This window comes from Daphnia pulicaria, chromosome 9 (assembly GCF_021234035.1).
Source record: "Daphnia pulicaria isolate SC F1-1A chromosome 9, SC_F0-13Bv2, whole genome shotgun sequence".
Taxonomy (NCBI): Eukaryota; Metazoa; Arthropoda; class Branchiopoda; order Diplostraca; family Daphniidae; genus Daphnia; species Daphnia pulicaria.
In genome coordinates this window covers 2,563,988-2,577,913 of record NC_060921.1, presented here as the reverse complement: position 1 = coordinate 2,577,913, position 13,926 = coordinate 2,563,988, and the positions used below count along the sequence as shown (strand labels likewise).

The 13,926-nt window shown below is 43.5% G+C and overlaps 6 protein-coding genes across 6 annotated transcripts in view; 5 read left to right on the top strand and 1 right to left on the bottom strand.

Annotated features, from left to right (window-relative positions):
• Positions 1–13,926, top strand: part of LOC124313778 — a 311,762-nt gene that overhangs the window by 166,363 nt on the left and 131,473 nt on the right. The gene's annotated exons all lie outside the window — the stretch shown is intronic.
• The window catches only part of LOC124313335 (F-box-like/WD repeat-containing protein TBL1X), a 258,370-nt gene that overhangs the window by 153,156 nt on the left and 91,288 nt on the right, over positions 1–13,926 (top strand). The gene's annotated exons all lie outside the window — the stretch shown is intronic.
• LOC124312957 (phosphoenolpyruvate carboxykinase, cytosolic [GTP]-like) lies at positions 48–3,473 on the top strand. The gene is made up of 14 exons (XM_046777565.1): positions 48–139; positions 272–384; positions 455–600; positions 679–891; positions 954–1,184; positions 1,253–1,385; positions 1,467–1,599; positions 1,660–1,720; positions 1,780–1,799; positions 1,865–1,965; positions 2,091–2,194; positions 2,517–2,865; positions 2,931–3,054; positions 3,120–3,473. The coding sequence occupies exons 2-14, from the start codon at positions 319–321 to the stop codon at positions 3,305–3,307; spliced, it is 1,869 nt and encodes a 622-aa protein (XP_046633521.1). The 5' UTR covers positions 48–139; positions 272–318; the 3' UTR covers positions 3,308–3,473.
• On the bottom strand, positions 3,612–5,646 carry LOC124313037. Its single transcript, XM_046777708.1, has 7 exons — positions 5,466–5,646; positions 5,310–5,384; positions 5,003–5,234; positions 4,784–4,938; positions 4,521–4,722; positions 4,203–4,454; positions 3,612–4,135 (listed from the first exon to the last, which is right to left on the bottom strand). The coding sequence occupies exons 1-7, from the start codon at positions 5,586–5,588 to the stop codon at positions 3,663–3,665; spliced, it is 1,512 nt and encodes a 503-aa protein (XP_046633664.1). The 5' UTR covers positions 5,589–5,646; the 3' UTR covers positions 3,612–3,662.
• LOC124312854 (puromycin-sensitive aminopeptidase-like) lies at positions 6,586–10,448 on the top strand. The gene is made up of 10 exons (XM_046777363.1): positions 6,586–7,002; positions 7,135–7,376; positions 7,441–7,591; positions 7,656–7,953; positions 8,019–8,167; positions 8,237–8,506; positions 8,580–9,240; positions 9,306–9,658; positions 9,717–9,950; positions 10,017–10,448. Exons 1-10 carry the CDS (start codon positions 6,682–6,684, stop codon positions 10,140–10,142), a joined length of 2,805 nt encoding a protein of 934 aa, XP_046633319.1. The 5' UTR covers positions 6,586–6,681; the 3' UTR covers positions 10,143–10,448.
• Positions 10,811–13,779, top strand: LOC124312955. Its single transcript, XM_046777564.1, has 7 exons — positions 10,811–10,912; positions 11,051–11,168; positions 11,326–11,624; positions 11,754–12,315; positions 12,385–12,698; positions 12,818–13,161; positions 13,248–13,779. Exons 1-7 carry the CDS (start codon positions 10,862–10,864, stop codon positions 13,438–13,440), a joined length of 1,881 nt encoding a protein of 626 aa, XP_046633520.1. The 5' UTR covers positions 10,811–10,861; the 3' UTR covers positions 13,441–13,779.

The following is a 13,926-nucleotide window of genomic DNA, read 5'->3' as shown; positions in this document are numbered from 1 at the left end:
TTCTGCTGGGTGCGTTAACCTAGTAAATCTGGGCAGATGTGCCCCCTGTGGAAGAAAAGGACGTAAAAAATATACCCAATGGCGATGATCATACCAAGAACAAGTCGAATGAAAATAGAGGGTAGATTTCTACGAACAGGTACATGTACGTTTCTTCTTCGACGTTGACTTGCTCCGGCCAACGTTTTCCGTCTTTCATCATTAGTGGCATTGACAAAGTTTGAGTAGCTTCGTATCGACCTACATCTCATTCAATCAAACATTTTCTTAGGTTTTCTCATTTATAACTATTGAGTAATAACCTGAACTGAATCAGCAATGAAACTCGTCAGTTTCAAAGGAGTTCCGGTGGTTCGCGGGAATGTCGATTCTCTCCCGAGAAAGGTCCGTTCCATCAACTTTATTTTAATTACTCAATTCAAATTGAATTAAATTTTCCCTTAAAATGATGAAGGTGTTGACTTTTCTCGAACACGACGTGGAGTTGTGCCAGCCGGCGTTCATCCACATCTGCGATGGATCCGACGAGGAAAATCGGCTCATGCTGGACATTTTGATCGCCGAGGGGATCGTCCAGCCGCTGCCTAAATACGAAAATTGGTACACATACGAAAATTTAACGTTTCTCATTTAATTTAACACCGTTTAACACGGAATGATTCCGGTTGGAATATTTAGTGTGCTGGCACATACCGATCCTCGGGATGTGGCCCGGGTGGAATCCAAGACGTTCATCTCCACGGAATCGCAGCGTGAGGCAGTCCCAGTCCCGAAACCGGGAGTCAAGGGACAACTGGGCAATTGGATGTCGCCGGAAGACCTGGACGTTGCCATCAAAAAGCGATTCCCCGGATGCATGAAAGGCCGGACGCTTTATCTATTGGCTTATTGGTATAAATTCAATTGTAATTTTATCATTTGATTATTTTTTCCTAAATTCGTTTGTTAATTAGTATGGGTCCTATGGGATCGCCGTTGTCTAAATTCGGCATCCAGGCGACCGATTCCGCTTACGTCGTCGCTTGCATGCGGATTATGACCCGTATGGGGATGCAGGTGCTGGATGCGATGGGCGACTCTGATTTCGTCCGTTGCCTTCACTCGGTCGGCTGCCCCTTACCCCTGAAGGAGCCACTGCGTCGTGACTGGCCCTGCAATCCCGAACTGACTCTCATAGCCCACAAGTTTGATTTAATTTATTCCAATTACGCCTATAAGAATTAAATGTTTTAATCATTAAACAAAAATTTAGGACGGCGACTAACGAAGTAATGTCGTTCGGGAGCGGATACGGAGGTAATTCCCTGCTGGGCAAGAAATGTTTCTCTCTCCGCATAGGATCGGCTATTGCCCGTCGTGAAGGCTGGCTGGCCGAGCACATGCTGGTAAGTTTGATAAGACGAAAAATAGATCCTGGCCGTTAATTGACTTGCATTGATTTATCGATCGTTGTTTTTTATTTATAGATCGTGGGGGTAACCAATCCGGAAGGAGTTAAACGTTACCTGGTAGCCGCGTTTCCCAGCCAATGCGGGAAAACAAACTTGGCCATGTTGACGGCCTCCTTGCCGGGATACAAAGTCGAATGCGTCGGAGACGGTAATTAAAAGTTGATATAAAATTAGATGGAAATAACAGTTGAAAGATTGAACTTGACAGATATCGCCTGGATGAGGTTCGACGAAAAGGGACAGCTCAGAGCCATCAATCCGGAAAATGGGTACATCATTCTTCAAAATTAAATTAATTAGATAACAATTAATTTTTATTGATTTCCAGATTCTTTGGTGTTTGCCCAGGTTACACGTGAAAACAGTTTGTTAACCAACTGAGCTTTTTAAATTAAATGATGTTTTTATTTTAGGGACTAATAACAAGACGAATCCCATCGCCATGGAAACGATCCAGCGGAACACGATTTTCACAAACGTTGCCAAAACATCTGACGGCGGTGTGTTTTGGGAGGTAAAATCAAAACGGCCAAATTGACAAAGCAGAGCGTTACGAACCGAAAGCTCTTGTTCGGCATGAACCGGAACAAATGATATGACGATGCCTTTTGGCTGTTTATTAAATTGTTTTCTATTCAGGGTTTAGAGGAGGACTTACCAAAAGGCGTTACCATCACATCTTGGCTAGGCGAGGAGAATTGGCAGCCGGGCTCTGAACGTCCAGCCGCTCATCCCAACTCCAGGTAAAAAAAGAAGAGAAAACCACAGGGAGGATAGAAAAAGAGGCTCTTAATGATCATTTTATCCCCCCTTAACAAAATACAAATAATCCCATCTCTTTCCTGTCGACCCAAAAAAAGATTGACGATCTTTTGTGCTTCTGAAATCTAAAAATAGTTGGGAGAAACAAAAGAGTTTACCACCTGGGGAGCTGAGTGTCAATTACGGCCCAGATTAAGCCCCCGTCCGAAACACGTCTAATTCTTTTTACAAGCTGATTTTTCTATTTTGTATCTTTTTTAATACTATCAGAGTTAAGTTATTAAGTCCTCGAGCTGTTGTTAGATTTTGTGTTCCGGCTTGCCAATGCCCGACGATCGATCCGAACTGGGAAGATCCCGCCGGAGTGCCGATCGATGCCATCATTTTTGGCGGACGCCGTCCGGTTGGCGTCCCGTTGGTTTACGAATCTCTCAACTGGCAGCACGGCGTGTTCGTCGGTGCCACTGTCAGCTCGGAGGCCACAACGGCGGCTGAATATTCCGGCCATGAAGTCATGCACGATCCTTTTTCATCCCGGCCGTTTCTCAGCTACAACGCCGGCAACTACATCGGACACTGGCTGGAAATGGAGAAACCCGGATGCAAAATGCCCAAAATCTTCCACGTCAATTGGTTCCGTCGCGATTCAAAAGTAAATTTCGAAAGAAGCCATTAAAGATGATCAATTGGACAATTTGATATCATTTCCGATTTTAGGGCAAGTTTTTATGGCCCGGATTCGGTGATAACATCCGAGTTCTCGATTGGATTCTACGCCGCTGCTCGGATGAGAAAGAAGATATCGCACAGATGAGCCCCGTTGGATTCATCCCGAAAAAAGGTATACACACCCACTCAAGTTGAAAATCTCATCAGAAAATTATGTTGGCGTGTGTTGTAATTTAGGATCGATCAATATGGAGGGATTGGAGAATCCGGTCGACTGGAATGAACTCTTTGATTTACCCAAAGACTTTTGGATGACTGAGGTGGACAACATTGAAAAGTATTTGACGGATCAAATAAACGAAGATTTGCCACCCGAAATGCTGAAGGAAATTCAAGATCTTCGCCAGCGCTTTAGTCAATACTGAAAACATTTTCGGATAATTTCTTAGATTTTTCTTTCAAATTTTGCCGGCATTCAAACTCGGAATAGGCTAAACAGCATCTTTGATGTCTCAGCTGACCGGCTAAAAATTTTCGAATTTTTCCACTTTATTGTCTGTAATACAGCTCGGTTTTTTCCGACATAATTTTTTTAAACTTTCCAGCTCGAGTCCAGAAAAAATGATGTCATGAACCCAAGGAAAACCCGATATTAGAGAGAGTCGCTTAAATAAAAAAAGTCAGGTAAATAATAAAGATGAGGTAATTTGAATATCGGTATATTTTTTTTCACTAAAAAAGTATTGATGTTAAAATAACGATTGTTTGATCAATTCACGATTAAACAATATTTAGTGTTTTTGAAATGTCTTCTTCAAGAAGCCAGCCAGTAAAGTGAGTGTAACCCGCCAGATAAACTCCTGATGGCATGTAACTACTTTCTAGCCAAATTTGGTCTCCCGCTACCAAATTTAACGTTGATTGAAGGGAAAAAATTTCATATAGATAATCGGTGTCACTAATTTCATCACCATGAGAAGACCCAATTACCGCACTGTTCTTATAAAGACCAATAACGAAATATCGCCCCGAATTTCTCCCATAATATGTTCTTCCAGATGCCGAAAAATGATATTTTCCCGTTCGGGGTACGGTAAATTTTCCCGACTGTAAGTTCATGGCTTGGCCGACGTTGAGTTTTTCACTATCGAATGGAATCGGAACACCTTGTGTACTAAAATCTGCATTTCTCTGGACGTAGAAGTAGGTCGGTGAAGATTTTACATCTGCAAATCCAATCCATTTCTGGAAACCTATAGTTCAACAAACTGGGTGCCATTAAAACATTACTTTTAAGAAATAATGAGTTTAAATATTTACCGGCGTCATCGGGAAGTTTTGAAAAATCACAGTAAACACTTTCGACCATCAGGGACCCCACGATCGAATATAATCCGCTCAAGGTGTGCCCACCTCTCCACAAATCTTCGCAGGACTTGGGCATTCCGGTGACGGCCACCTGTCCGGAGCATTCGTATGGACCCAATGTGTGAACACCGGAAGAGCTTTCCAGTTGGGTGCGACCGAAATTCAGGCGAGTGACGGGCAGAAGATTCTTATTAGAGATGATGCCTGCGTTTCATTTGAAAGTAAAAATGACAAGGATTGTTATCTTCAAAGAGAATAATTCACTTATACCGCTATCAGTTAATTGGACTGGGGCCGCCGAGTCACAGTTGCATTGCAACGAAGTGTCAACGCAATTCCGATCGATGCCGCACTGGCAGGTGTGGACGCTGTCGTCGCTACCGGACCAAAAGTATTCCGCATTTCCGTTTTTGTCGTTCCACCAGGCATAGGCGACGCCGTCAAATTGAAAAGGCGCAAAGTAGCAATCGTACTTAATTGAAAGACAATTAGTTATTAGCAGCGGTTTAATTGTTACTAAAACAAAAATTTACTTGAATGGATTGGTGACATTCGGCGGACAGTTCAGTCAATGCTGACATTTGCCTACTGGATGCGTTATAAGCTATGGCCCTGGAATAACATCCAGGATCAGCGCAATGACCGACATTCATGGACGATTGACTGTCGTGGGAAATGGAAGTGGTTCCTGTAAAAGATAATTGCGAATTTGAAAATCCTTTTTGACAATGGGTTTTTAAAATTGCTACAACCTGAAATCATGTCACAGTAAACGTAGATGGGAGCATCACCAACGGCTTGGCCATCTGGATCGATCCAGTACATCCCGGAAGCCAGTGATGGATCAGCTAGATGAGCTTCTCTGCACGTCCGCGGCATGGCGCCGGATGCAATTACACCGACTACTTTTGACGAAGTCGCAGTAGCTCTGCCGTTCTTTTCGGCCAATCGTTCCAGTCGAATAATTTTTTCAGTCAAAATTTCCTATCCGTTTCCAAAAATTCACATCAGTTTCAATCGCCTCAATTACCTTAAAGTTAGCAAGGATTGGATTTATACCTGTTGCCGATCCTTTTGCTCCATCATCTCCTCCAGTCGAGTAACTTTTTCTCCAAAAACTTTCCTCATTTCATTCTGGAAGAAATTAATTGTAATAATGAAACAAATTAAAATTTTCAATATTAAAAAACTTTTAATAATGAAAGATTTTCTTACAAAATTGTCGCTCAATTTCTGGAATTGTTCCTCCAAGGTGAAGGTCACGTCAGCCGAAGTGGTTGTCCCGGACGAAATCAGAACTAAACCTAGCGTGATTGCGATTGTGAACATACGAGCCATTTTGTAGTTCGTGAGTAAGAAGCAAATGATGACAGTGAGTGTCCTGCTTTAACAAGGAGATGCCAACATATTTATAAGGACACGGGAAAGGTTAAAACATCACCAGCAAAATACAAACAATTGATAAATAAATGATAAGATCTTTTGAAATTATTGCGCAGTTGTTTGAAAATAGAAGCGGTGCATAAGATAATGTGATAGCTCTCTTACGAGGTGTCAAAAATATATTCCAAAGTTTGTGCTTGGACGGGAAAAAGTGCAGGCTTACATGTAAAAATTGTGCAAGTATATGCATTAACCTTACTATCGTAAATAAACTTTATCGATTCTTCCTTTTTATCCTCGTTAGCGATCTCAAAGTTGGCACTCGGGAAAAAACCGATCAGGTAATTCCAAGGGTAATTCAGTATTTGCTTTTGTCACAACTAGCGCTAAAAGCAAACAGAATAAAAGCAGATAAGACATTGAATACTCCATGATACAAAAGTATAATTAGACTTGGTTGGTGATTCTCTTGCGTTCTGTTGCTAGGCCCAAAATAAATGTTTATTGGATTGTGAAGTGTTGTAGTAGGTATTGTGAAGTGTTGTTGTAGGTATAGTGAAGTATATATTTGTTCTGTGTTGTCACTTGGGATCTGCTAGATGAGCGATTAGAGAATCTAGTCGACTTTGATCTACCCAAGGCCTTTCTGATGACTGAGGTGGACAACATTGAAAAGTATTTGGCGAATCAAATAAACGAAGACTTGCCACCCGAAATGCTGAAGGAAATTCAAGATCTTCGCCAGCGATTTAGTCAATACTGTAAACATTTTCGGATAATTTCTAAGATTTTTCTTTCAAGTTTTGCCGGCATTCAAACTCGGAATAGGCTAAACAGCATCTTGATGTCTCAGCTGACCGGCTAAAAATTTTCGAATTTTCCACTTTATTGTCTGTAATACAAAATCTGTTTTTGAAATCATTTTGTCTTTATGTAACGGCGAGATAGAATGAGTCTACTGTTTTATTTGTCGAAAGCGTCACGGTTGGGTTTAAGTCGAAATAGAATTTTAGCCTCAGGGGAATTATTACAAAGGTTCCCTTCCTTTATGAGCTTTATCTCTTCGTCGTCGTCGGCCAAGTCAAATCAGCTGCTGGCCGTTTTTCCCATTGGACTAACCTATCGTTCTTGTCAGCTTGTCAGCGAGAGGTTCTCAGCCAGCCGTGAATTTGTGACAGGTAGATCAGCAGAAAATAGAGAGACGAGAGAATTCGAACAACAAGGACAAGAAGAGCTAAATAGTAAAATGCTACCTGTCAAAGCTTTTGAACGTTTGCCCAAGAGCGTTGTACCCGTCCACTACGAAATCACCATCAAGCCAGATTTGGTTAAACTAGTCTTCGAGGGACATGAAAGTGTCACGTTGAAAGTACGTGCATTCTTAATTTGATCGTCTTGCATAACATTTTGACTATTAACAGTTGCCAGTGCATCATGTACTCAGCGATTCCACAGCATGCTTGGAATGCACTTTTTAAGTATTTGCTCTCATTTGAAACAGGTAGTTGAGCCTGTGGACCAGATTATCTTGAACTCTCTGGAATTGGAGCTCGACAATGTCAAACTGGCTGACGAGGCTGGGCAGGAAACCACCATCAGCCAAGTGGTTCTTGATGTTGAAAACGAAAAGGCGGTATTCAAACTCTCTTCTGTTCTCCAACCTGGACAGTATCACTTGAAATTGGAGTTCAAAGGTGTCATCATTGACAAACTAAAAGGTTTTTACTGCAGCAAATACCTCAGGTGAGTTCTCGTGCCATTTACATGTTTAAATGTATAAACTAATTTAGTTATTACTCACCTACAGTGCTGATGGAGAAGAACGGTACAGTGGTATCACTCAATTCGAGCCCACAGATGCCAGACGTGCTTTCCCCTGCTGGGATGAACCAGCTGTCAAAGCCACTTTTGACATTACCTTGGTGGTGCCCAAAGATCGTGTGGCCTTATGTAACATGGTATGAAAATTTGATATAACTAAACAAATTGTCTCAACTCTAATTGCCACTGATGTTTACACAGCCAGTGGTGTCAGAATTGCCTTACGAAGCCGATCCTAACCTGCGAGTCGTCAAGTTTGATCGCACACCCATCATGTCGACTTACTTAGTTGCCTACGTCGTTGGCGAATTCGACTATGTCGAAGAACGCTCAACTGACGGTGTTCTGGTTCGCTGTTACACTCCGGTTGGCAAGAAGGAGCAAGGTCGTTTCGGTCTCTACGTCGCCGCAAAAGTCTTGCCCTACTACAAAGAATATTTTGGGGTTGAATATCCTTTGCCCAAAATGGATCTCGTAGCAGTAGCCGATTTCGCCGCTGGTAATTCGATTCATTTTCACAATATTGTGCCGTTCTTTAGCTCATTTTTACATTGTTTTCATTAGGCGCCATGGAGAATTGGGGTCTCGTGACCTACCGAGAGACTTGCCTTTTGGTGGACGATCAAAATACGTCTACACAGAGACGCCAATGGGTAGCCATCGTCGTTGGTCACGAACTTGCCCATCAATGGTTCGGCAACCTTGTCACCATGGTATGAAATTTGCTTTAAAAAGAATCTTGTTACTTGAATTTTCAACTCTTATTTTATTAATTGTGACAGGAATGGTGGACTCATTTGTGGTTGAACGAAGGTTATGCTACGTTCGTGGAATCCCTTTGTGTCGATCACTTGTTCCCCGAGTTCAAAATCTGGACGCAATTCGTCACAGACACTTCGACACCGGCCCTCGACCTCGACAGTTTGAAGAATTCGCATCCCATCGAAGTGCCCATCGGCCATCCGGATGAAATTGACGAGATTTTCGACGACATTTCCTACCACAAGGGAGCGGCCATCATCCGCATGTTGCACAACTACATTGGAGATGACGTGAGTAGCTAATTATCGTCTTTGTAATCAGTGCGATCGATGATTTAATTGGGATGAGCATTCATTCGTGCAGGATTTCCGGCGTGGGATGAAGTTGTATCTGACCCGTCACAAGTACGGCAACACTTTCACCGAGGATCTGTGGGCTGCGCTGAGCGAGGCCAGCAAAAAGCCTGTGGGGACCATCATGTCCGGCTGGACGAAGCAAATGGGCTTCCCAGTGATTCGAGTGTCTGCCCGTCAGGATGGCGATAAGCGAATCTTGCAGTTGAGTCAGCAGCGATTCTTGGCTGACGGCACCAAGGACGAGAACAATACCATGTGGATGGTACCGATCGAAATCGCCACCTCACGCTCGCCCACCACGCCCAGCATGTCGTTCGTCTTGGAAGGAGAGAAATCCGAGATTGTTTTGAACGATATCCGACCTGACGAGTGGTTCAAAATGAATCCCGGCCAGGTTGGCTTCTACCGTACCTGCTATGAGCCTGAATTACTCAAACACTTGGTCTCGGCCATCGACCAGCAAACTCTTCCGCCGCTCGATCGCCTGGGTCTCTTGGACGACCTGTTCGCTTTGGTCCAGGCCGGCCATTCTTCCACAGTCGAAGCCTTGACGCTGCTGGAAGCTTTCGCCAACGAAGATCAGTACACGGTGTGGAATCGCGTCTGCAGCGCCTTGAGCAAATTGTCGCATCTGCTGGCCTACACGGACCACCACGAATTGTTGAAAAGTATAAAGAGAACAAAGATTGTAACATTATGTCGTTATCGGTCTGATTTTGATGTGGTTTTTTAGGTTTCGGACGCAAATTGTTGGGCGGCATGACCCGTAAACTTGGCTGGGAATCAAAACCAGACGAGGAGCACTTGACAAAGCTCTTGCGCAGTTTGCTTTTGGGTCGGATGGCCATGTTTGACGATCCGGAAGTGATCGCCGAGGCCGAGCGCCGCTTCCTACTGCACATCAAGGGGGAGGAACAAGTCCCAGCCGATTTCCGTTCGACCGTCTACAAAGCCGTTTTACGGACGGGCAGCCGATCCAAGTATGACGATCTATTGCGAATTTATCGCGAGGCAACTCTGCATGAAGAGAAGGATCGCATCGCCAGCGCTTTGGGTACAATCAAGAACGAAGATATCCTGAAAGAGGTTAGTCCTTTTTGTTCCAGTAAAGGAGAAAACCCATTTGACGTTTGATTTCATTTAGGTACTGGCCTTTGCCATGTCGAATGAGGTCAGGTCACAAGACACGGTATTTGTCATCTCGTCTGTGGCGTCCAGCAAACTTGGCCGCGATTTGGCCTGGAACTACTTCAAGGATAACTGGGATCTCTTCAACGAGCGCTTCAAAGGCGCATTCCTTTTGGTGCGGCTGGTGAAATCTTTGACGGAGAATTTCGCTTCCGAAGAGAAAGCCGTTGAAATTGAAAACTTTTTCAAGGTTTGAGTGAATATAAATTTTTTGAAAAAAACGAAACAAGTGTGCTGACTCTTGTTATTTTTGTAGGAGCACCATTGCGCCGGAACGGAACGCACCGTCCAGCAGAGCGTTGAATCCGTACGGTTGAACGCCGCTTGGCTCGCCCGCGATGCCGAGTCTGTTGGCCGTTACCTGACGAGCAAATCCCAATAGATATTGAAAGACAAAGTTTATAGAAAAATCCTGTTAATTCCGGTGCTTTCTTTTCCTTTCTCCCCCCTCACCCGTGCTGCTGTATCGCTGGAACAAACAAACAAAAAAAGAGAATTGCAACCAGTCAACCCGTTGATTATTGATCCTCTCGTTTCTTTTTTTTCTCCTTTTCTTTCCATCCCTCAAATTGGTTTCAGTTATTTTTGTTTGTTGTTGTCATTGAATTTGTTTTTTTGAGAAATATTTTTCCTTTCACCAACGGAGACGCTCAGATTTAATTCGGTTCAACTCCACCCCTCATCAAAGTGAAAGAAAAACAAACAAAAAACAACAAAAAAAAAAAACAACAAATGTTCGAAAATACAATTTCGTTTTTTCGTCTTTTAAAAAAGTCCTTTCAATTTATTGTTGCGTAAATTATTATTTTTTTAATGTGAATAACTTTGAAATTCTTTTCCCCCTTTCCAGCTGCTTTAAACAGGTTTTTAAAAAAATTCCCGCCCGCGGAAAGGCCCAGCTGCTAGGGTGAGTCACTCAGTATTATCTCTTGAGATCCTGTTATGCCGATAACGTCCTTAAAGATAAGAATGTCAAATATTTTTCCTTTTCTTTTAAAAAGTTCTTTTCCATTTGTTTGTTTGCTATTTTTGCTTGACCGTTTCATGTCGCATTCAGGTGGACTTTTGATCATTTCTCCTCGGTAGTCACGACCGAGTAGAATGCGTAACGAATTCTGGCTCGCCCTGTGGCTGGCACTGCTAATAGGACAGGTATGAAATGTTTGACATGTTTTTTCTTTGTGCTTTGTTTGAGAGAGTGTATATGAATATTTGTCACATCTCGCCAAACTATCGACAACTTTTACTTTCTTATTGTTATTTGTGTCAATTGACCAAACTACAATCAAGGCATCTACTTCAACAGCGAAAACTTATTCTCCCAGTCGTTCCAGTGAAACAGGAGGACATGAGCGGCTAGCCAAGAGAAAGTTGTCCACCCAACAACACCACCACCAACCGACATCAGGTTTTTGTTTTATTCTTATTTTTCCTTTTCTTTTGAGAAAAGAGCTCCGATTTTTGGGCTTTTGCCAGATTGTTTTTGGGGTTGACATTGGACCTCTTATCTTATTAACTACTATCCCTTTTTCTGTGACGTTTATGTGTGCTGTTGCTGTGTGCAGTCGATTACGATCCTAAGAGACGGACTGCGCTCCTGGACATCAATCTCGAGCGGACTGTTTTAGGCTCCAACTTCACCAGGGCTGGCTGGCGCCGTCGATCTGTCAACAATTTCAAAGTTGAAGTCTTGAGATGGCCGGGCGATGGTAGCGACTGCCCGGCTGCACGAGTCACTTGCTACAGTCATCCGCTGACGGTAGAAGCCGCCACTGTCGTCCAGTCACGCCGAATTTGCTGGACACGGTTTCTCGACTCGACTACTGGAAACGTCAAATGCGACCAAGACGTTCCAGTTGACTGGGTAAACGAAACAAATCTGATAAAAAACATATTTTTCTTTCTCTTTAACCAAAACAAAACCCAAAACAAATGAGGTCATAAGATGAGAGTTGTGCGCGTCTAAAGTAACTTGATGATGACACACACACAGAAGCGGGCGTCAGTGTTGCTGGAACATATCTATACCGGATGTTACTGCTTTCGTTTGGCGTTTTACCACGACGACTCGATTCGCATCGCCCATCAACTGCTGGAGCGGCCGATTTATTTGCGGACCGACGTCACGGAATACGACGTCTTCAAGTGGAACTTGAGCCTGGATTTATCGGCCAGCGGCCAGCCGGGTGACCTGAGTCTGTTTATCAAACTGGACGCCGATGCGGACGCCGCTGGATTTCTCTCCTATCACGTCGAACTCTTTCGACACGACGACATTGACGCTGACTTGATGGTCTGTCACGAAACGGACGACCCCATCAATAACCGACACTTGACCGTCACGTTCGAGGATGAAGAAGAAGAAGATGACGACGATGAGCCCTCGTCCATCATCGATTATCTCTGGCAGGAGGAATGGAGCGTGATTACGTTCGCCAACTTATCCGCCGGCTATTATTGCGTCGTGGTGGTCCCCGACGACGATCGATGTCATCCGCCGTTGATTGACCCGGAAAAGACGTGCACTCGTTACAGCAACATAGTCCAACTCTCCCGTAATGAATTCAATCACTTTGTCCTGTAATCATGAATTATGAATGATGGCGTGCGTGATTCATTTATAGGAAATCCCGGCATGGTGCTGACGTATCGCTCCAACTTTTCCACAACGTTGGCCTACTGGGTGACGGGCTCTGTCGTTATTCTGCTGGCCTTATCCGTCGTTATTTATTTGCTGTTAAGACGGAAAATGTTTCCGAGACTATCGCTCGACGATTTCAACAGCACTGCAGAATCCGGTCTCTTGAGAGAGAATCCATCGTCGTCAACAGGAGTGATTCCCATTCTATTCCTGTACAGCAGCCGATCGATGAGCCGATTAGCTCGTCACGTTTCTCATTTGAAAGAAGCCATCCGGAATTACGTGCCCAACAGTCTGGTATGTATGTATAGAGTAGAAATAAAAATAAAAATACATTTCTAATCTAATCGATTGACAGCCGCGGGGATTTGTTAACAATCAAACGTCCTTGACGTGTTTTTTCCTTCTCCAAAAAGATTCTAGATGATGCAGACGATGAAGATTTGGCAATCGTCGAGGGAGTTGAGTGGTTCTCTAATCACCTCCAAGTGGCTGCTGGTCTATCCAGCAGTAGCAGCAACAATATCCGAGTCGTGATCATCTTGTGTCCGGAGATGTTGCGTTGTCAGGAAAGGTTTCTCAGAAGTAGAAGAATAACGACTACTACTACTACTACAAACAGGCTACTAGGAGATAATTGCCATCGAGACGGCCAAATGGATCAGGACGATGATTTGGATCCTGTTTGCTGTTACCGGCTCAATCAGCTCCTCCATCACATTGATGGCAGCAACGTCTATCGGCAAGTTTTTGCCGTTCGGTAAGCTTTATTTAAAAGAAGAAATAAAAGAAAATAAAAAAAGAGGAAATCAAGTTTCTCCATTTTGGATTTTGCTTCGTTTGCAGATTTGACGACGACGTCGACCTCGATATTCCAGGAGCAGGAAACCAGAGCGGTTCTTTTTGTTTGCTGACGCCCTATCGATCGTATCATTGGCCTGGCGACCAGACTGCGTTACTGGCGGAACTCGGACGACAAGGATATTCAAATGGCCATCGTCAAGATGATGACGTTTGTCAATCTCCCTCGACAAAATGATCTCTCTCTCTCCTCTTCCCTTTTAAATCCCCTCCTCCTCGTCATGCAATTTTATTATAGAAAATCAAATTGATGATTATTCCCACCTCCCCTGAAACCCGAGTGGCAACGTCACCCGATCTCGTCAAAAAGAAAATTCATTCGCCAATTTCAGACTCACATTTTTATTTCCCTAGTCATAATATCTCAGCTAGACAGTCAAATAGGTCACGTTGCTGATACCCAACCAACACCCGAGTCGTTTTTATTTTTGCACAACAAGAATTGTTTGGCAAACGTTAACACTTTTCTTTCAAATCCGCAAAGTGTGTCGAGATTATAATAGCAGGGGAAAAAAGGGACAAGTGTTTTTTATTGTGTAGTGTTGGGCTTTTGTTTTTCAAGTGGTTTTTCACTCATCCGTAGTGTCCGTTGTTGTGTGTTCAAGTTTTTTTCGTTCCCTTTTTATATTTTTCGAAAAAAATGGCGTCCTTGAATACAAGGAGC

Bases quoted from the DNA above. Each gene is read 5' to 3' on its own strand.
- LOC124312957 (XM_046777565.1), top strand. From the start codon at position 319: ATGAAACTCGTCAGTTTCAAAGGAGTTCCGGTGGTTCGCGGGAATGTC. The intron at 1,800-1,864 runs GTTACACGTGAA...TTTTTATTTTAG, and splicing joins ATTCTTTGGTGTTTGCCCAG to GGACTAATAACAAGACGAAT. The intron at 1,966-2,090 runs GTAAAATCAAAA...TTTTCTATTCAG, and splicing joins ACGGCGGTGTGTTTTGGGAG to GGTTTAGAGGAGGACTTACC.
- LOC124312854 (XM_046777363.1), top strand. From the start codon at position 6,682: ATGAGCTTTATCTCTTCGTCGTCGTCGGCCAAGTCAAATCAGCTGCTG. The intron at 7,377-7,440 runs GTGAGTTCTCGT...ACTCACCTACAG, and splicing joins TACTGCAGCAAATACCTCAG to TGCTGATGGAGAAGAACGGT. The intron at 8,507-8,579 runs GTGAGTAGCTAA...TCATTCGTGCAG, and splicing joins ACAACTACATTGGAGATGAC to GATTTCCGGCGTGGGATGAA.
- LOC124313037 (XM_046777708.1), bottom strand. From the start codon at position 5,588: ATGGCTCGTATGTTCACAATCGCAATCACGCTAGGTTTAGTTCTGATT. The intron at 4,723-4,783 runs GTAAATTTTTGT...CTTTCAATTAAG, and splicing joins AATGTCACCAATCCATTCAA to TACGATTGCTACTTTGCGCC. The intron at 4,136-4,202 runs GTAAATATTTAA...GTTGAACTATAG, and splicing joins AAAACTTCCCGATGACGCCG to GTTTCCAGAAATGGATTGGA.
- LOC124312955 (XM_046777564.1), top strand. From the start codon at position 10,862: ATGCGTAACGAATTCTGGCTCGCCCTGTGGCTGGCACTGCTAATAGGA. The intron at 12,316-12,384 runs GTAATGAATTCA...ATTCATTTATAG, and splicing joins CAACATAGTCCAACTCTCCC to GAAATCCCGGCATGGTGCTG. The intron at 12,699-12,817 runs GTATGTATGTAT...TTCTCCAAAAAG, and splicing joins ATTACGTGCCCAACAGTCTG to ATTCTAGATGATGCAGACGA.